Below are 21320 nucleotides of genomic sequence, written 5' to 3' on the forward strand. Positions count from 1 at the left end.
TACCTTGAATTCTGCAGTATTCAAAGCTTCATGCAGCATGTTGCCATTGTTAAAAACCCTCTGTATTTGTATTTTTTTCTTAAGGCTCAGTATTGGGTTCTCGCTACAAAAAAGAAGGAAGATGCTCTAAATTAAATTTCCTGGTCCTATAAAGCTTTCAAAATGCTCTTGGCCATTCCTATCACCAAGCTTAAGGTATGTGTTCAATAATTTCACATAAAACTGATGTTAAAGAAATGGGCCTGTAGTTAGAGGCAGCTTTTCTAGTTCTGCTTTTATGAATTGGGGCTACATGCATTATTTTTCACTTGTAAGGCGTAATATTGGTGCACAAAGGTTTCAGATTCACTAGAAATAAGCACTCTAAAATAGGATAACCACAGTGCTTTAGTAAATGGGCTGACATGCTGTCAGAGCTGCAAGCCTTTCATTCGTCCATGTTCTCCAGGAGCCTTTCAATCCCTATCACACTTACGTCAGCTGGTTGCATTAATGGTGCACAGCTTGTGTACTGCTACTGATCATTTACCTCCTCAGGCCCAAAAACTGTTTGCAAGTAGTTACTGAAGCAAGTTACTTTCTCAGCACCATCTGGGACGACCTTCTGGCTACAAATGATTTCACCTTTCCCAGCCAATTCCGATCCGCATTCTCTTATTTAGCGCCAAAAAAGTCAAGGATTTTCCTTAATTTTAGCGTCCAGTGTTAGAAGCACTGCTCTTTAGTACTTTGGAGCTTCAACTTGTGCTTAGTGTTAGTTCATGTGGCCATCTTGAGTGATCAGCATGCTTTGTTCTCTTAAATATCAGGTGTGCGCACCATGTTTTCTTTATCATTCTCGCGATGCTGGCAGTCATCCATGGTCTTTCGCAATTATTCAGTCAAACTGAATCCATACTTGGCACATGTGCTTCTTTCAGGTAAAGTGCTTTATTGGCAAATAATGGCCATAATTCATTAGCCTCATATCTCATGAAGGCATTCAGAAATGGGCAAGTAATCGAGGAATTTTTCAGACATTCCAGTTCTCGGACAGTTGTATGTTTCTGATTGTTCCTTGTTTTCTACTTAGTAAAGAAATAACTTTTGTCTGTGACTTGAGCTTTCTAGAACGGTGTTCTTGTGGACTTGTTACATGAACTGTCTAATTTACACTTCCTTGTTGAATAACCAATTTATAGAGAGCTTCAATCTGGCGACTAGCTCTGTTAAGTTTAAAACTCTTTGCATACAACTACTGTGCTGGCTTTCCTCATTTTTCCCATATAATGCATACACCATGGTGGGCTCATACGACATAGTAAAATGCCAAACCTGCACTCGGGAAGAGCCGTATAAGAAACTGGCTGTACGGAAAAACATTCAGCATATGTTTTAGTTAAGGAAAGTGATGTGATGCAGGCCTCGGTTTTCCCATAACAGTTTTGGTCAGCATGGCTGCGGGGCTTATTTCTAACTGGCTTGAATGCAGGGCCTTGTTCAGTTACCCGAGATAGTGGAGGCCATTCTGAGGGGAGCAGGCTTGAATGGTACCGAGATGTTTGCCTGCATGTCTGGTGATTAAGGGTGGTTTCTTTCTTTTTTTTTTTTTTCAGAGTTCTCCCATATCCGGTGCTTCCCAAGATGGGCCTTTGTCACCCAAAATGAGGCGGGGCATGACCTCGCAGGTGAGGAGCTCTTTCCTTTCCACTCTGGCTGATTCATTGAGTGCACCTTTCAAATTGATTTATGATGGGTATGGTTTGAAACCCTTACACCATTCTGTCGTAGGCTTTTGTCAGAGTTTCTGGGGGTTGGACTGATAGAAAACCTGCCATACTGCACTTCTGTACTAGAGCATCACCATCACCTGCAGTCTGTGTTGGTGTGTCTTGTTTAGAATTTGCCTATCAGGAGTTTATACTAAGTGTAAAGCTGGAATTGATACAGCTGCCATGGTTGTTTCGAACAGCTAGAGACTGATGAGGTTTATTTTTTCTTCTTTAGGACGGTTTACACTTTGTAACGCTCCTCTCTGCTCTCTGCACAGAGGCTCTGTTGGCTCTCAGCACTTGCTTCTTACCCGTGTGCTGTGTGATGTTAGTGCGCATTACAGAACTCCCTCCACTACGGCATCTGTCATAGCCCGAGTCACTTTGGGGCAAACCAACTAACTGTTCTCTCAGCCTTCCTTTACATGAGAGGCACTGCATCCTGACGTGGTTGAGTGAATGCATTGTCCTGATTTCCCCCACTGTTCATTATTTTGCCCCCGACAAGTTTGCTAGTTAAGGCTTATCTTGTTGCCATCAGGGGCTTGCTTATTCAAAACTGCATGAAAAATGTGCTGCACCTGATCTTTGTTTTTAATCCTTACTTGTTGCTCTTTGCTGTTCTCTTTCTGAGATAGTTTGTGGCTGACTCCTCCGCATGACTCCTCCTTTGCAAGCCTCTGTGGAGGCTTGCAAAGTTGAATAGCAAAAGCTATTCATTGTCACAGCCAGAGGTTTGTGCACCAGCATAGAGTTGCACTGCTTTATGACTACTTGTAGCTGCTGACTGATTTTGCAGTGCAAATTGTTAGTTCGCCCTTTAATGCTTTTAAATTGCTGTTTGTTTTAATTTATAATGGTTGTTTTCCGTCTCCCTACTTTTATGCTGTTTTTGCTTAATTTTCAGACATGGTGTTTTTTCGTCTCCCTACTTATTTATTTATTAGATACTGCAGACCTTGCTCAGGTCCAAGCAGGGTGGTAAAATGCAACAATATTACAAGTGAACAATACATCAATCAATGGAAACAGGCAACAGCGAGTCATTCCAATCTGCAATTGTTCGGGGGAAAAACGAAAATTTGAAGACATCCGTCCTTGCAAAATAAGGTGTTAGTGAATTCGGATGGTGGTGTCGAGTAAGCCTAGATGTTGAAAGAGACAGATAAGATGAAGAGCCAAATGCTAAATTTCCTTCACAAAGCATGGAAAGTAACCGCAATCGTAAGTCTTTCCTTCTATGTTCAAGAAGTTCAATACCATTATTACGCATTATTTCTGAGGGAGAGTCGTATCTAGAGAATTTGGAATAGATAAATCGTACTGCTTTTCTCTGTACCCTTTCGAGACTTTTAATATTTTGTTTTGTAAACGGGTCCTAAACTACACACGCATATTCAAGTTTAGGTCTAATTAAGGAATAATAGGCAAGCAATTTTACGTTAGGTGGAGCACTTTTAAGCTTGTGCCGCAAAAAATATAATTTACGCAGGGCCGAAGAACAGATATTATCAATGTGTAAATTCCATGATAAATTGTTAGCAATTGTGACACCCAAGTACTTATAATTGGTTCGTTCCTGCAAAGGCAACGAATCTAACGTGTAAGTAAAGGATAATGGAGCTTTTTATGCTGTCTTTGCTTAATTTTCAGACATGGTGTATATTCATCAGCGATCCGTTATTTTTGGCCCTGTCATTTTATTTCTGGTACTGGACTAGATGTACCTGTTTTGAGGTTGCTCTTGCTCAGCTGGCATCCAGCTTTGTTTTGAAACAGCCTTTGTTTCTTATTCATTTTTTTTGCATTACTTTGCCGGTTCCTTGCTTAACGCTGAGCATTATTTTTGCCTTTGTGTCTTTTTGAGCCGGTCCCTTGTTTAATGCTGAGCATTATTTTTGCCTTTGTTTCTTATTGATTTTATTTTTTACATTACTTTGCCAGTTCCTTGTTTAACGCTTAGCATCAGTTCTGCCCTTGTTTTTTATTGATTTTTTTTTGCATTACTTTGCCAGTCCTTGTTTAATGCTTAGCATTATTTTTGCCCTTGTTTCTTATTGATTTTTTTTCATTACTTTGCCAGTTTGTTGTTTAATGCTGAGCATTATTTTTGCCCTTGTTTCTTATTGATTATTTTTGCATTACTTTGCCAGTTCTTTGCCTAATGCTGAGCATTATTTTTGTTTCTTATTGATATTTATGTTTCTTATTGATATTTTTTTTAATTACTTTGCCGGTTCCTTGTTTGACGATGGGCCTTATTTTTGCCCTTGTTTCTTATTGACATTTTTTTGCATTACTTTGCCGGTTCCTTGTTTAACGATGAGCCTTATTTTCGCCCTTATTTCTTATTGACATTTTTTTGCATTACTTTGCCGGTTCCTTGTTTAACGCTGAGCATTATTTTTGCCCTTGTTTCTTACTGATTTTTTTGCATTATTTTGCCGGTTCCTTGTTTAACGCTGAGCATTATTTTTGGCCTTGTTTCTTATTGATATTTTTTTGCATTACTTTGCCGGTTACTTGTTTAACGCAGAGCATTATTTTTGCCCTTGTTTCTTATTGATTTTTTTTTGCATTACTTTGCCGGTTCCTTGTTTAATGTTGAGCATTATTTTTGTCCTTGTTTCTTATTGATATTTTTTGCATTACTTTGCCGGTTCCTTGTTTAACACTGAGCATTATTTTTTCTCTAGTTTCTTATTGATCTTTTTTTTGCATTACTTTGCCAGTTCCTTGTTTAACACTGAGCATTATTTTTGCCTTTGTTTCCTATTGATTTTTTTTTGCATTACTTTGCCGGTCCCTTGTTTAACGCTGAGCGCTATTTTGTAGTGTTTGTACAGACCATCACACTGTCAAAGCTCTTGGAATTAAGAAAAATGAAAAACAGTATATGAGAATAAAATTAATAAAAATGTGCCAAACTACCAAATGCCCAATTCCCACTTCACACCTTCCCATTTGATATAATATATTTGATATATTTGATATAAATGCTTCTCTTTCTTCTTGAGATAGATTGTTGAGAATTTTGGTATCCATCCTGATAATTCTTTGTCTTCCTGTGTTCATGCAGCTCTCAATCTACCATTTCATATCTGTCAGTAGTAGTAGGGCTGTTGTCACCTCTGCAGAAAAATAAACGTGGCAAACTAAAATTTTGTTTTAATGGCCTAAGAATTTTTACAGCCATAATACGTGAAAAATGGAAAGAAGTCACTGAAGCCGAAAAAAGGAGGGAAATGTGTAGCCTATTTGCTCCTGGGAGTGTGTTGCTGCTTGGAGAGGCCGCATGTTTGCAAGAATGATTTGGCATCCATCATGTGGACCACCTTGGTAGACTTTTGTGTGCTCAGTGTGATGCAGTTAGAATGAGCGGACACTGGCAAAGAAAGTGCTTGGTCCGTGTCCTGTGTGCAGATCCGGGATGCCATCCGGCAGTCCTTCACGCTGGCCCGACAGCAGCTCAGCGCACGATCAGCCGAGGCAGGCGACAACACACAGGGCAAGTGTGCTGGGCTCATTAGCTTCCGCCAGGCAGCACTGCCTGGATGCATAGTCCCTCCATCTGGTGGATTAAGCTTTCACCAAAGACCACCCTACAGTGGCACCTAGTGGCCGCCCTGCTGGTTCGGCCAACATGCCCTCCTTGGGCATCGCATAAGGACTTTTTCTTAAAAGTGCCTATACTCTGCTTGGAACTCTCCAGGTCTTTGGGCTCCGCATTCAAGTCATGATACACTACCAAATGTGGCTGCTGCTTCCTTGCACCCACACATAGCATTTGTGTACATTTTACATAGTGCAGTGGGGATCATTAATGCATGCAGGTATGTACACACCAGCGGTCAACTGTAAGCATATTGTACCATGTCTGTATAACTGGTCACACCAAAATATTTGAGATGGGTACCGGCTCTAACACAGTCTATATTGATGGGTGAGAGAGGTGCCCACTCTCAGGTGGGCGGACCTCACCCCGCAACTGGTGCAATTACAGTTGAAATGTTATTTCAGGGCGCATATTTGATTGGCAGAAATGCAGGCCCATGCTTTTGTCCTGGCTCAGAAAGGGAGACGCATTATGCTGCTGGCACGTTTCCTTGTACCCACCGCTGCCGTAGCACTGTCTTGGTCGTCAGCAGTGCAAGGCCACCTTCTTATGCGGTTGTTGTTTAATGTTTACTGCATGATCTGCCCTGGTTAAACCTTGTCCACTGAGACAGCCTGGTGCCCTTTGTAAAAGGGGTTCATGAAAGTAAGAGTACCCTTATGAGCTTCTTTACTGCCACATTTTTTGTTCTGGAGCATGTCTAGGCATATACTATATCATCTAAATTTGAGCGATGAATTTTTCTGTGCCTATTCAGGAGTCTATTTATTGGAAAAATAAGACAGCACATGCCTGGCATAGCATTTTCTAATGCATGCAGACAGTGGAATCTTGCTTTTAAGAACGTATGGACATTCACTTGCACTAGAAAAGTGTCGTGGGTAGCACTCGAGGTTCAAGTGCATTGTTTTTGTCATCTTGCAACCGTGTATCCACATGCTGTTTGTGTAGGAATCGTGCTTGCGAGCTTTCCTGCCGACAGTGTTGTGGAAGATGAAAGAAATATGAGCCCAGACTTTGATGGCCCAGAATCTCACACTAAACTGGTGGTAAAGTCATGGCACAACCTTTTAGTGCTGAGTAAGGGTGCTGTTGGTAAACGGCACTTTCCCTTCCAAGTAGATAGTGTGGAAAGCCTGCACTCAATGTGTTTGCGTTTGCTACGCTTCCCTTGGCTCCAACTTATGAGATAAAAACCTGGCTACAGCAGCTGCTTTGAGGGGGGGGGGGGGGATTAAAAACTTCAATTTAAGCCAGGGCTGCAGATGCCAGTGTGGTATCCCGGCTGGAGCTGCTGCAGTCTGCTTAACATGTGGAATGTGTAACTGCCGACAACAGATGTGTCTGAAAGCCTAACAAAGCACCTTTTTTTCTGTGCTTGCAGCAGACAGCAGCAGTGAAGTGTCAGTCCGAGAGGTCCAGAAGAGGCTAGTCTATGTGCGGTCTATCAAACGGGTGAGTGCATTTGTTTCTGCAGCCTGCTTCCCAGCTTTTGCACAACCAGCATCTGTGACAGATGTGTGTGCTGAGTGCAGAATGAGAAAATAAGAAATGAATCAAAGATTTTTCAACAGATTACAGTTGAATGGCTTTTAATACTATTGTGACCAATAAGTTCACTTATGAAAGAATTGCTCCAAAAAAAATTTTGTTCTTTAATAATAATAATGTAATCTTAGCTTTCAGGGAAGTTCCTATGTAGCTGTGTCTCACCATTTCCTCAGTGGGGAGTGTAAATATTTTCAACTGTTGGGAGGCGAACCTAATTGGCCGTTTCTTAATTGTTGGAAATACACTGTAAGGCATGCATTAGGTTCTGCTATGAGTGCCATGTAGCTCAACTGGCAATATTGCTTATGATAAAAGAACATTGTTCAACAGAACAACAGGAATGATTCCACATTTCTAAGGTTTTATACTCATGCTTTTGAATTTCATGAATAGATGAAGCACAATTGCTGCTTTGGCTGAATGAGTTATGAGGAGCGAATATGTGCATCAAGTACCCACTCCATCTTTGGACTCCTAAGTACGACTATAAATATTCACGCAGTCCTTCACCCGCAACTTAAATCGCTTGAAGAGACAGCTTGATGAAGCAGCAGGAAGGTTAAACGACTGCCACCTTGTTGGCCATTTGAGCACCTGCCTTGAAGATTAATGGTGCGTAAAGGGCATTTCAGAGCCTGAGACCTCTGAAATTTACCATTTGCCAATGAATGCTGATGAAAGGAGACAAGACAGCTAAATGCACTGAACAGATTTTTCTTAGCTGCCTCCTCCCATGACCAGCCTTTTTGAGGGGTGTCATTTTTTTATTTCCACAAGAAACAAAAAGCCCGGCGCTTTGTGGTTCGTGCAGCTGTCTAGGAGCACATGATGATGGCCCACAGGTAAACTAAGCTGTTCCACAATTCTACGATTCAAGCAAGGAAACATCCCGCGGCATTCAGACGGGTTCGCTTCTCATGCGTACAGACATACCGCGCCAATGAGGCATCGGAGAATACCACAATGGGCCCAGTGCTTTGCGGTGGTGGTGACGCAGTGCGACTGCCAGCAAAAGCAGTATGTTGGGCTGAGAAACTTTCTCCTCCTTGTGCAGACCTACACGTATGGCCCTTCGTGTGACTACTGCGAGGCCGAGAAGGTGTTTGAGTTTGCCCTCCTGGTGGGCTATCGGCGCATCGACCACGCCATGCCTCCCCAGCCAGATGTGCTGCATCGTTACCCCAAAGAGGTATTGCCTTTGGTCATTGGCACCATCTACCTATTTCTGCTTGCACTTGCACCTATCAGAATATGGGGGGGAGGGGGGGGGCATCTGCTCATGCTCCTTGCCAGATGCATGCTTCAGGAAAGGTGCACTCTTCATGCTGATCTTGCCTCCTCACCATTGCATCGGAGATGTACTCTCTTTTTGCTTTCTCAGCTGCATGCAAGCATGGGTGCGTGTGCCAATTAAGAGGAACAGCCCTACTAGAAGAGTTTCATTTGAGACCGAAAATTGGCTCAGTTACATCAATTCTGTATTTCAGCCCCCTTTTTCCTGTGGCAGCTTGAAAGCTCTGCCAGTTTGGAGAATTTGTTTTATAAATTCTGGGAAACTTCTTAAAAGCTTCCTTTTTGCCAAATATCTTTCTTCAATTTCTCTGAAAGAAGGAAATTTTCCTGAACAGAACGTCACCATGGCATGCAAAGTGAGCATAGTTTGGAGGTCCCCTTAGGACGGAATTTATATAGGGATGACGGGTAGGTGTACAAGCCGTTGCACACAGCAGCATGGAGTCAATAACAATCAAAGCTTTTTTTGCACCTGCCTTTGCCTACTGAACAATGTGAAGATATGTAGCCAGATTCAAAGCATTGAGAAATTTATGCAGAAGCCAGAACACTGTCATGCTTGGGCTTATGGAAGCACATCATATAGACATGAAGATGCAGTGCATTTGTTATTGACACATGATAAGGGATTCGCGATTTGGCTAGCCAGCTTCGTCATTACATAATTTCAATAAGTTATCGTGTTGTTGTCCATCTTTCCAAGTAAACCAGTTGCAGGTAGCCACCCATCCTGTTTGGTTCCTTTCCACTTCCTCGTCCCGAGTCACGCCCACCTCCCCTCTTTGCAACAAGTTGTGAGTCCTATACTTCCGCCTTACTGAGGTGGGGGACACAAGTACCTTCGGCCAACCTTCTCTCGTGGCTGACATTCCACAAATTCTGTGGGAAATTTATCAAATATGTTGGGCAATGAAAACTCGGGCGCCGCAGCCACGAAAGTAGAGGAAGGCATGCTTTTGCAGGTAATTTTAGCAGCTATGCTGCTAAGTCTAAGTACCTGCTGCTGAGTCTTTCGAATGCACATTATGGTCTACAGTCTAAAAAAATTTTAAAATTTGTGTATCGTTGAACCCTTCTTGTTGCGCAATAATGACACACATGGCTCAGAAACTCATCGAATCCCAGTCATGTTTAATATAGAACACTCACATTATTGTTCAACAAACCTCTTTCTTTAAAACCTGAAAGTATTTCCGCCACTAAAACTCAGCTACAGTGTTCTTTATTAGAGCATACCACGGTGTGAAAGGGAAAAAGAAACATTACAGTGCCAGCCTACATTTGGTTGGAACGCTGGGAATCTTTGTGGCCGTCTTTGTTCCTTATTTGTTTGACTCTAATATATGTGATGTGTTTTACAGACAGACTGCCCTGGCTATGACCCGGTTGTGATTGCTCATCTCTGCATGCCACAAGAGTTTGACTCTGAGGCTGGTTCATCATCTGAAAGGCCAGTACTGTGGCATTGACCACCTCCCACTTCCTTCTCTTCGTTGCCGTGGCTGTCGCTTTATTGCTGAAATGTAGTCTTTGCACAATCTCTGCGTTCACAGCATTCACCACCGCCACAATGAAATTCGTGGTACTTGTGGCCAGGACTAGATTATTCTATACTTTGGTTGTGAAGTGTGATCATTTGATTTGGCCCACGTTGTGTTCTTCGCTCCAGCTCGTAAGCATAGTCTATTTGTGTTGCAAAGTGTTTTGTGGAAATTCTTGGCGTGCAGCAATAATAATAGCTTGGTCACATGCGCAAAGCTTGGTTGGGCGTCTCTATGTTGTGATGGCACTTTTTTTGTGACCTAGTTTGGCGAACATGATGGCCTTGCCTCCCTGTAGCTGCTAAGGGTGCAGACTGTAGTCTTGTCTTATGAGTCACGCCTGTCACATGCAATGCTTGTAGTGATTAACTCAGTAGATAGGCTACAAGGATGCACCATAGCATACACAATGCAGCTTTTCAGTGTCAAAGCACTATTCCTCAAGGTGCTAAATCTGGACTCAGGTTTATGCATTTCGTGTCCTTAAAAAGGCCTTGAAGCTAAGCATAACAGCAGCAAATTTCAAATTTGAACCAAGACATATTATGATATAGAGCAAAAGCTCAATTATTCGAACCTCGATAATTAGAATTTTTGGATAATTTGAACTACACTACTCAGTCCTAGCAAGCTCCATAGAAATCTGTATATAAAAAAACCCGTTAATTGGAACATGAGTAGGTTCCACTACAGATAATTCAAACTGCACGCCGCCCCCTCTGGGTGACCTGGTGTCCACCATATGGCCAAGGAAACGCCTCCACAATAAGAAGGCAGAGTTAGAGGCTGCGCACATCCAATACGGGGACAGAAGATGAAACTAAGTAAAATTGTGGAAGAGTAGACAAAGCCTAAATGGTGCCATGACTGGTGCGGCGGTCAGCGGTGCCAGAGTCTAGGAATTGGCAGCTGCGGCTGCGACTGCCTGCTTTTCTCTTCTGCGCAACCTCCGGAACTTGCAACTAAATACTCGTTAATTCGACCCCCGGTAATTCGGAAATACGGATAAGTATTTCTGTCGGCGTAGTCCCAGCCAACGCCCATGAAAGGCTATTATGTCGGACGGGCGCTACAAGTCTCCAAATAAAAAGCCAAATCCTTACACGTAAAACACTTTTTTTTTTTTTAACATTCATCTATCCTTCCACCCATTAGTAATCAACGAAAGGAAGCAGTCAGCCACGAAATGATTTTGTGGCAGTGGGCGGCGTTCGCCCCAAACCCAGCAAGGTAAAGTGAACCTATTGAAAACGAGGCTTGCACTACCGGAACAGCACTGGCACTCTGCCAAGTTTCTGACCGTGAATTTTCTCCCTGCTGCACGTTTGTGCATCATTTCCTTTTTCTTCCTGTTTGTTTGTGCTGTCTTCAATGAACCCAGAACTCCAAGTGCATCTGCTCTTGGCAGAAAGATGTGTCAGCGGTAAATCAGAACTATGTGTGTGGCAGCATTGGCCTTGCTTGTGCATGTTCTAGGGGCTCGTCCAGCGGCACAAGCAGATTACTTTTGCAGCTGCCGTAAGCATGGCCATCGTGGTTGCAACGAATGGCGGCCTCTGGTGGCCTCTCGCTCATCATGACATTATCATAGTCGCCACATGCACCTTGCTGAAAAATTTTTACCATAAACCACCGTTGCGCACTGACAAATCTGCCTGTGAATTTCTAGAAACCTGGCTTCCTGGAATCATGGTAATAAATTGCTGGCTCCATTCCAAGGAGTTATGCTCTGGGGTAATGTTCAGAGGCATTTGTTCTTTAACCGCACATATTTGTCTGTAATTTTTGATCCCGTTTCATAGTTCGTTTAACTTACATCCAGACATTATTTTGTAGCTGGAAAAATTCGGACAGATAGTGTTCACACATTGTGGTGTGTTAGGAGGACGGTCTGGCGGTGGAGGTGGAGGATGTAGTTCCAGGCGACATCATGCAGTAGCAGCATGTCTCCAGTGCTTTTGAGGTCACATGAGCAAGGAGATGTGGGTAGAGTGGGTGAACAAAGGAGGGGAATGGCATGGAATAAAAAATGTGGTGGTGTTGCAGCACGTGTGTGGTGTGACATCGATGAAGCATCACAGGAGCTAGCACACTATGTGGTGTTACTTAATTGTGTGCTAATAAATGGCACTTTACCTACTTATCACGGACTCAGGCCGGAACAGGCTGAGGGGCACAACCAGCATTCACCCTCGCTCCGAATGAAGGAAGACAAAGTTAATGGGGAGCACAAATGTTTACTATGTAGTAAGCTGCATTACTTGGAACTGCACTGATCCCCAAACCTTAGTACAGCCGGTATACCTGCCAGAACGCCTGAAGGCAGAATAATGAATCCACTCGCAAGGCAAAAAGTACTTACATGTTTGTGGCGGAGCTAAGCCTGCTTGTGAATCGCACAGCCAACAAAAGGGTTGAATTTGTTGCATGCGAGACAATACAAACGTGGATGAGGAATTTGTGGAGCGCATCACACGTCGGTAGTACGTCACCACTGGTACTGGCTGGTGGTGACAGAAAGCTATGCAAAATCAGGCCTTTCTAGCATGAAAGCTTCAGCGCTGCTTATGTGAGGTACAGGACTCCATTCGGGACTAGACCTGAGCAAGCATACAAGATGGGCACAATTATACAACCCACGTTCATGGTCGTCTGTAAAAGGTCAGCGATCCTGGAAGGAAAGCTATGCACCCTGGTTCTACCTGTGTTTGGCAGCTGTCTCCTCTGTTTGCTCCCATGCATGGGCTCACGTCCAAATGACAAATCAATACGTCACTTGAAGCAACCCTGTGGATGTGAGGTCGAACAGGCTGAAAGGAAAGGCGGGTAACTTACACTAGTTTTTGGAAGAGCATCCCTTCAGAAGGGGCTGGCAGCTGACTGCCATCTCCTGCAGTGCCTCACAGGAGGTCTCTAGAGCAAAAAAATGCCAGAGGCAAAATGCTCGTATCTCTCGGTAAGCTGAATCCCCACAACTTGTACAAGTAACATCAGGTGTTCCACAAGAACTGTCCTTAGTCCCTTTTTATTCCTGATTTGTATTAATGTTTTGCCATAAAATGTTTCAGGTCAAGTACATCTATTTGCCACCAGTTGCACTATTTACACTCCAGTTAATAATGGCAGTGAAGAGCTTTTTTAAGACAACCTTAATTGCGTAACTGTAGTCTCTCTGTAACTGTAATTCCTGCTCAATGACCTATAACCGCACTGCATGCAAGCCCGTGCCTGTTCATCGCCATTGCAACCCACATATTATTTTTAATATTACTGCTGAACTTGTTCCATCCTGTAGTTGCCGAGGCATATCAGCAGTGATCTCTTGTGCTGTGAGCTTGTAATAATCTAATCATCTGCGTATAAAAATCTGGGCTTCTTTAGACATCATCTTTACGAAGGTGATGAAAATGTCGAGTTGCTTGCTTACAAATCATTTAATAGGTATGCATCCTATACTTGAGCATGCATCTGCCATTTGTTTGTAACCCGCAGCAGGCATGTCTCATTGATTCATTGGAAGCCGTACAAAGCAGAGCCGCTTGTTTGATTCCTTGCTCACCCGCATACAATATCAGCATCTCGTCCCAGATGTGAAGTCCTCCCCTCCATAGCCGCAGTTCCAGTATGTGCCCATTTCACAATTTTTACTGTGCCCAGCTCAAGCAGAAATCATGCATCTCTGGACCTCCATCACGCATGTCTCACCACATTGGTCATCCAGTGAAAGTTTCACACCAGTGTGCTTGTACGGCTATATTTTTCAGTCATTTTTCTTCCAAACAGCAATTTAGTGGAATGACCTTCCCCATGGAATCGCAGCCAGTCTCGAAGTCACATCGCACTTGGCATCAAGAAAGGTGTTATAGTTTCATATGTTAAACCCGTCCCTTATGTAATACACTAAAAGAGGGGTCGTTAAAGAAATTGAAAAAATGGTTAAAATAGGCAATGGCCCAGCTAAACAGTTGACGTTATCTGGCAGCTGAGTAGAAGCAAATGCTTCACACTGACGAGCACAGTTTCGTGGGCAAGGCTCGGGAATGTGCGCAGCCACAGGAGTGTTTAATGAGAAATGTTGTGGGCACCTGACATCTGGCTCACTGGTCTTTGGGGGGTGTGGCTTGCAGGTTCTTCTTCACGCTGGTGCGGGACAGTGGGGAGAAGACCTTCTTCCACTGCCTGCAGCTGCCCAAGGTGAGACCGCCACTGGCAGGGCCTTGCTGAGGCAGCGTAGCAGCTAAGAATAAGCACAGCTGTATGCGCACAGCCATTGTGAATGAAAATCAGCTAGTCACACAGGCACCAAACAAGCTAATGGAAATGTGTTGAGAATAGCTTGTAGCTGGGAGACTGAATTTGAAACACCCGAGTTATAAGTCCCCAATCCTTTGATGACGTTGCCGCGGGCAGGGTAGACCAAGTAAGATGAGATGGCCAGCATGGGCTCTATGCCTGGCTGTTCTTTGGCCCCTTTTCCTGGACTGTATGCCAGTGGTGGCATGTATTTAGAAGTCCTGGCCATGACAGGGGCATGAATAAATGTGTTTAAATTGTTTATATTGTTGTGTGATACATAATGTTTACCTATGAGGAGAATACGTATATCAATAAAATGATGCATGCTTATCTACTATAATCGTAATTGAGCGAAAGCTCTCTTTAAACTACCTTAAACTCTTTTTCTTTTTTCCCTGGTTATTGTATATGATTATAACAATAAGAGTTTTTTTTTGGCTGTAGTATGCATTTAATTATGTGACTTATAATATTAAGAGATGTTCATTGGAACTTTAGAGCCTTTGCCCGTGAAGTCCCGAGACTGAGTCCTTGAAGAGAAAAGGCATTCAGCTTTGAAATAATTTGTGCAACACCCCTTGGAAGTAGTCTTTCTTGCAGTCTGTTCAGAGCTTCCAACGTTTGTTTTTTAACGTCTTTGAAGGTGTTAGGGAACGCCTCTTTTGGCAGGGGTATCAGCTCCTTTGACATAGCTTCTTTAAGTCAATTCCATGCTCTCCATCCAGCGCCTTTTCAGGGCTGTCCTCACTTGTGGAAACTGAAAAATTCTGGTAAGGAGAGGTTGGGAGTGTGGCAAAAGCAAAATTGCACGAATAAATTTTACACCACTTAGGACACTATATGGCCTTACAGGATCGTGCAGAAGGCTCCGTTCTGCAGGGGCCCATAGGTTGCATTGCATTGCTTGCATTTGTTTGAGTGCACAGACATAAAACTCCTGATTTTATTCTGCCTTTGTGGAACAAACTGTGGCACTGAAAAGAAATGAAAAAATGAAAGGTAATTTAGCATAGTTAGGCCAAATGCAAATTTTATGTGCTAGCACTTGAATTTTGCTTTGCACTGGGACACGCATTTTCGTTAGCACACATCCAAAGTCTACCGCATTGTGTGAAGGGCCACCCGACATAGGCATAAAGCCTCAGTTTTACCGGGCCTTATGAATATGCCTGTGTGGCCTAGGAGTGGGACTTGGAATACAGGAGTCCCAGTGGGTTTCATTCCCGTCTCAACGGCATTGCCCATGTTGGCAGCTCTTGCCAATTCAGCCGTGACATGTGGTATTGTGACATTACGCAAAGTGCCAACAGAGAAGACACTGGCGTTGAGCTATGAGCCTTCAGACACCACACAGTGGCTAGATGTGGGAGGGAACCATCTAGTGCTGGCACATTATCAACATCATCATTTTTTTTTTTTTGGACTCCTGTCGCTTCACATTTTTGCACTCACAGAGAACTCATGGGCATCTGATTTGGTGCTCTGCCTCTTTGTTTGAGGGTTGTACTGAAACTGAAAGCAGCATGTTTCGTCTTCATTGTTGATGCTATCTAAAACCACAGCATCCTTGCGTTCATCGGAGAGCAAAATTGCACACACTGAGGCCCACATGACCTTCTGTCCTTGTGTGAAGGAGCACAGTGACTTTAACTTCTCCATGTTCTAACGCAGAATTTGTTGGCATGTTGTCTCACTGATGTCAAGGGATAGCGTGTGGACTGTGCTGGTGCAGTCTTGCAGCATAATTTGCCGATCCGAGCCTCATTGTCATCATTCTATAAGGTTGAAGCGAGCCCCTGCCTTGTATCATTTACTTCAGACATTCTCCCTGATCTCGCTGCAGTGGCTCAGTGTTTAGTGCACTGACTGCTCAACCCAAGAACACGGTGGGAAATCCGTCCTATAGCGACTGCTTTTTGGTGTAGGCAAAAAGCAAGAAACCCATGTACCATGTGATATCAATGCATGTTAAAGAACCCCGGGTGGTAAAAATATCTTCGAGCTCTCCACTATGGCATCTCTTATAGGCTGAGTCGCTTTCAAACATTAAGCCCTCTCAGCCAAATCAACCCGTTATTCCTGTGATGAATCTCTTGTGCTACTCTAACACTGGTGCCTGCAGTAATGTTTCGCTCTCATCAGTGTCATGAATAAGCTCAAGAGTTTTACGTTTACATGCTGTTCCAGATGAACGTCCATCTCTCTACGGTCATCTATAGTAGGATGCGGCAGTGAATTGTCGGATGCAACTAAAACATAAACGGCAAATAACACTCGAAGGAGGCCCTCCAGCCAGTGGCTTTGAGAATGCTCATGACATTTGCATTGCAAGAGATGAAAAGACAATAAAACACTGCTTGATTGGACGAACCACAGCGTCATGGAAACCTGTCGAGGCCATTGGCTGGAAGGCCATCTCTGAGGGCCATCGGCCGCTTTGTTCCCGACTCGTATTTGGCTGTAGTGGAAGTGCTTTTTTCTGGCTTGTAGTTTTGTCTAGTGGCTGTCGCAGCATTTAACATAAGTAGCATAGGCTAGCCTTCAAAGATGGTGCTATGCATACACACAAGCACCAACATTTGTTTTAAAACCGAATCACTTCCAGGCAAGCGTCTCGGAAGTTTGCGGACAGCGGTTGTATTTGAATTATGTCATCCCTACAATTCATCCCCACAGTGTTAAGTAACCAAGGAGAGAGTGCTGAGCATTTTTTTGTCGCCATGTTTGCCAAGCCTTGTTCTGCGCAATAAGTGGCTCTTTAGGCTCATGGATGTAAAGGAATTCTCCTGGGCCTGTTTTCCAGAGAATTACTTTCAAGGATAGATATTGGCATGCACACATGGAAAAAATCAAGGGCTTTATCTCACGATTATCTCAAAATTGATATGCAACAAGTGGAATCATTCTTTTGTCGTTCATCATTAATTTTCAAAGGAATGCAAAGAAAAGCAATCGCAGAAAATGTAAATCCTTTATTTATTGCTTCATGTGATTTTTGCTTCTGGTCAAAGAAATATGGCTTTGCAATAAATCCAAGCTCTTACTTGGTCGCACCTGTTCATGGTGGCATCAAGATGGCAGCGCACCATCATTGGAACCCCATACAATTCGCAATGCTCTACAATCATTGGGAGCACAATTCGTTCAATATTTCATTCAAAAAATCGTTTTTAATTTTGTACTACATATTTCACTATAATGCTTCATCACGAGACAGGTGAAGACGGGAAGATTATGAAAAGAAGTATTGAAAAATAAAATTGTTTAGCTAAACGTGTCATTTTATTTGCCACGACATGCCTTAAGGTTGTTAATGCCACTGTTTTCATACCTGACGGTACACAACTCAACTTACAAAAGTGGCTCATGTGAGCGGAAGTTAGAATGTGTACATCAGTTGACGGGAAGTTGTTTCTAGCCAAGCTTTCTTTGGGTGAGAAATGGACTGAAAGCTTGCATGTCTCAGCCAAGGAGCAGAGTTTTCTCCCTTGGCTGGCGTGCTGCTGTTCCACGTGTGCGCTGGGTCCTGTGTTCAGAGTGCCAGCATGTGCTTGTTAATTCTGCCTATTTAATTTCTTAATTGTTAATTTTGCCTAGTTAATTTGCTTGTTCTCGAGCACAAGGCTGTGATCATTCTCTCGGGATACAGTAGTGATGTAATGTGGCAGATGAGTGGCTTGCAGGAACGTGGTGTTGCTGTATAGCCTATGTGCAGGCTGCATCGCATGTTTTTCAAGCCTTCAGCACTGCTAGCAGTGGTGATGTGCCCAGGAAGGGCCGCTGCCCCTCAGTGGAGGTGAAGGAAAGCTACAGCCAACAAATAAATTCCGCACAGTTGAGAAGACACGCACACAGGCTTTTGTACGTGCCTTCTCACTGTGTGCCGTTTATTTGTAGACTCTAATTGTAGACTCGCGAACCACCAACTGGCTTAGAAACGACTCCTCTTTGGAGCCACACGCAGTGACTCTATTATTGTGTGCCTGTGCAGGGTCCTTCCAATGGGGGAGGGGCATTGGGGGGCACTTTGAAGACGCCCTTGGTGTTGTGCCTGGCCACTAAGTCATCCAGCGTGGCCTTCTACCACCAGGTATGAGCCGTCCTTCACCAGAAAACAGCTGAGCTGCACAGAGCGGCACATATCGCAGGTGCACTCAACTGGGGCAAAAAATGCGAGCAGGAAACGAGTCATTATTTTTTTATGTGTGTCCTAGGGCTTGGAACATTGTGGTTTAAACAAAAGAAACACCAATAAACATGCGCTGAGTTCATTTTTTGAAATTGTTAACCGTTATAGTTGAGTATTTCTAGCATGCATGTCACAGCTAGTTGACTACTTAGGGCCACTTGCACTGAGTCACTGGAGAGAATGAAGTCCTGGAACTAGGAACGAAAAGGAGCACCGAAAAAGGGTTCCAGGCATTGTTTTTTTTTCTTTTTTTTTTTTCTGCACATCCAGTCTGTCAGTGTGGACTGGCGAATGTGTTTGTCATGAGATCTTTTCTCACTGCCCAGTGTGTTTTTTCCATTCTAATAGCCTGGTTGCATCGTAAACCTGCTTGCACACTTTCTTTGTTTACATTTATTGCAATGTGTTCAGTGCTTGAAGCAGGCCCCCGTGTGGGTGGGTACCGTGCATATTTTGCCGGCATTTGCCTTCTTTATTCCTTGCCCATGTCGCAAAGTGTGAAGTGCGAGTGCTAGAGAAGTATACCGTGGCTGGTGCTGTGCAGTTGCTGGGTGACCTGGCGGGTCCCCTGGTCTCCCTGTCCGAACCCAGCTGGAGCGAGCTGCTGTCAACGCTGGCCCAGCAGCGGGTGCCATCACCTGGATGCCGGCTAGGGTGCCTCCAAGCCCCAGTACGTTTACCCTCATACTCGCTGACGTCATACTGCACACTTGTCAATCTCCTAGGAGGCAGCCTGATGGATCCGGTGTTCATTTCAGGGCCTAAGAGATGTGAGCCTTGCCACAACTCGGCCTGTCGACGACAAGTATGATTGGGTGAGTAGACCCCTCTTCCATGCCCAGCTGAGGGCCGCAGCTTAGTAGTGCGTAGAGGTGTCTTCTCGAAAATTGCAACACTGGAGCTCATTCCTCAGGGTCCTGTTTACCTTAAGCCATATGTATCTAGTCAGCAAACTTCACTGCCACCGGTAATAAATGGGCTGTCTTTGGAAGAAGGGGGAAATAGTCACTCTTGGTCCATATTGGTGAATGGTGAGTGGAACACTGATGCACAGCAAGCACATGTGCCCATTGATACAGTAACTAAAATGTTACAGGGCTGGAAGGGACCGAGACGAACGTGCGCATACGAAAAAGCCGGTTTGTGCAAGTTCATGGTGAAAAAGGCTGTGAGCGCACACTATGGTGAACAGAGACGGTTTGGGAATATGCAGAAAAAGTTTGGCTGTCACTGATGGAATTTTGTGCCAGGCACCCCAGCCACGCAAGTATCGGCGGGGGACCGGCACAGCCTTTCCAGATTCGCCTGAACACTTCGTTGTGGTCGCAGGCAAAAACAGACAAGCAGAGTGGTGGGAAAAGCAGGTCTCTGCAGAGCCAGAACACAGGAGATTGTAGCCACGTGCCATCCTTTATACATGCACCGATGGTGCTCCTAGCTCAGACTGTGCAGTGCAAAAATTTAAGGGTATTACTGTTCAACCTTGATATAACGAATCTCAATTTAACGAACTTTGCAATGCAGCTTTTTTTCATTTTAGTTTCTTGCTTCAGTGGAAATGCACATTTTTTACCTTTGATTTAATGAAGCAGTTTTGCACAGGAGTTTCAATACAACAAAGTTTTTGTGAGCATAGAAAGCAAATTTTAGCAAACTCTCAGTTCAGTTCAGTCGTGTCCAACTCTTCATGACCTTATGGACCATATCACGCCACGCTTTCCGGTCTCTCACTATCTACCTAACATCAACTTCATCTGCAGTGCCTCGAGGATACCATCTAACCATCGTGTTTGCTGCCTACCCTTTCTCCGGTGACCCTCAACCTTTCCCAACATCAAATCTTTCTCCAGCGACTCCTCTCTTCTCATCAGATGACTAAAGTAGCTGAACTTTAACTTTAGAATTTGACCCTCCAATGAGCAGTCAGGGTTTATGGTCGACAATATCGACTGATTTGATTTTCTGGCCGTCCAAGGAAATCTCAAGAGTCTCTGCCAGCACCACAATTCAAACGCGTCAATTCTTTGGCGGTCAGCCTTCTTCAGAGTCCAACTCTCGCATCCAGACATCACAACTGGAAAGCACGAATTATACGGATCTTGGTTTGCAGACTAATGTCTCTGCTCTTTACTAGGCGGTCAAGGCTAGCCATGGCTCTCTTTCCCAGAAGCAGGCATCTCCTAATTTCATGGCTGCAATCTCCTTCCGGGGTAATTTTGGAGCCGAAGAAGAGAAAATCTGTCACAGCTTCCACTTCTTGTTCCTTGATGCTCCAGAGCTTGATAGGGCAAGACGCCATGATCTTTGTCTTTTTAATGTTCAGTTTAAGCCCAAACTTCTCACTGTCTTCTTGTACGCGCATCAGAAGTCTCTTGAGTTCGACTTCACTTTCTGCCATTAAAGTGGTATCATCCGCATATCTAAGGTTGTTGATACGTTTTTCAGGAATCTTCACTCCAGCTGAAGACTCGTCCAGACCGGCCTTCCTCATGATGCACTCAGCATATAGGTTAAATAGGCAGGGCAACAGTATGCAGCCTTATCGCACTCCTTTCTCAATCGGAAACCAATCAGTAAGACCATGCACAGTTCTGACTGTGGCCTCTTGCCCTTCATACAGCTTCCTAAGGAGACAGATGAGGGGAATTGGAACTCTCATCTCTTGGAGAGCTTGCCACAATCTGCTATGATCTACGCAGTCAAACGCTTTCGCATAATCAATAAAGCAGAAGTAGATGGGTTTCTGGAACTCTCTTGCTTTTTCCATGATCCAGCGAAGGTTGGCAATCTGGTCTCTAGTTCCTCTGCCCTTGCAAAACCCAGCTTGCACGTCCGGAAGCTCCCGATCCACATACTGCTGCAGCCTACCTTGGAGGATTTTCAACATCACCTTGCCAGCATGCGAAATAAGCGCGATCGTGCGGTAGTTGGAACAATCTTTGGCACTGCCTTTCTTTGGAATGGGGATGTAAGCTGACCTCCTCCAATCCTGTGGCCACTGCAGGGTTGTCCAAATTTGCAGACTTAATGTATACAGAACGTTAACAGCGTCATGGTTGAGGTTTTGAAGCAACTTAGCTGGA

At 44.0% G+C, this 21320-nt stretch overlaps 1 protein-coding gene across 3 annotated transcripts in view; it reads left to right on the forward strand.

The window, feature by feature from the left end:
• Positions 1-21320, forward strand: part of LOC146192599 (DENN domain-containing protein 2D-like) — a 72970-nt gene that overhangs the window by 13160 nt on the left and 38490 nt on the right. For 2 of the 3 annotated variants that reach the window (XR_014706765.1, XM_084602496.1), the window contains exons 2-10: positions 1596-1667; positions 5175-5259; positions 6752-6822; positions 7973-8107; positions 9573-9661; positions 13880-13946; positions 18040-18138; positions 18782-18907; positions 18996-19052. Coding sequence is in view for 1 of the 3 variants with exons in the window: in XM_084602496.1 (XP_084458622.1) it covers positions 1596-1667; positions 5175-5259; positions 6752-6822; positions 7973-8107; positions 9573-9661; positions 13880-13946; positions 18040-18138; positions 18782-18907; positions 18996-19052 (801 nt within the window). In the remaining 2 variants the exon portion in view is untranslated. Of the gene's footprint in view, positions 1-1595; positions 1668-5174; positions 5264-6751; positions 6823-7972; positions 8108-9572; positions 9662-13879; positions 13947-18039; positions 18139-18781; positions 18908-18995; positions 19053-21320 lie in introns of all 3 variants that reach the window. The other variant, XR_014706766.1, reaches the window with a different exon arrangement.

This window comes from Amblyomma maculatum, chromosome 4 (genome assembly GCF_055883805.1).
Source record: "Amblyomma maculatum isolate TAMU_Amacu chromosome 4, ASM5588380v1, whole genome shotgun sequence".
Taxonomy (NCBI): Eukaryota; Metazoa; Arthropoda; class Arachnida; order Ixodida; family Ixodidae; genus Amblyomma; species Amblyomma maculatum.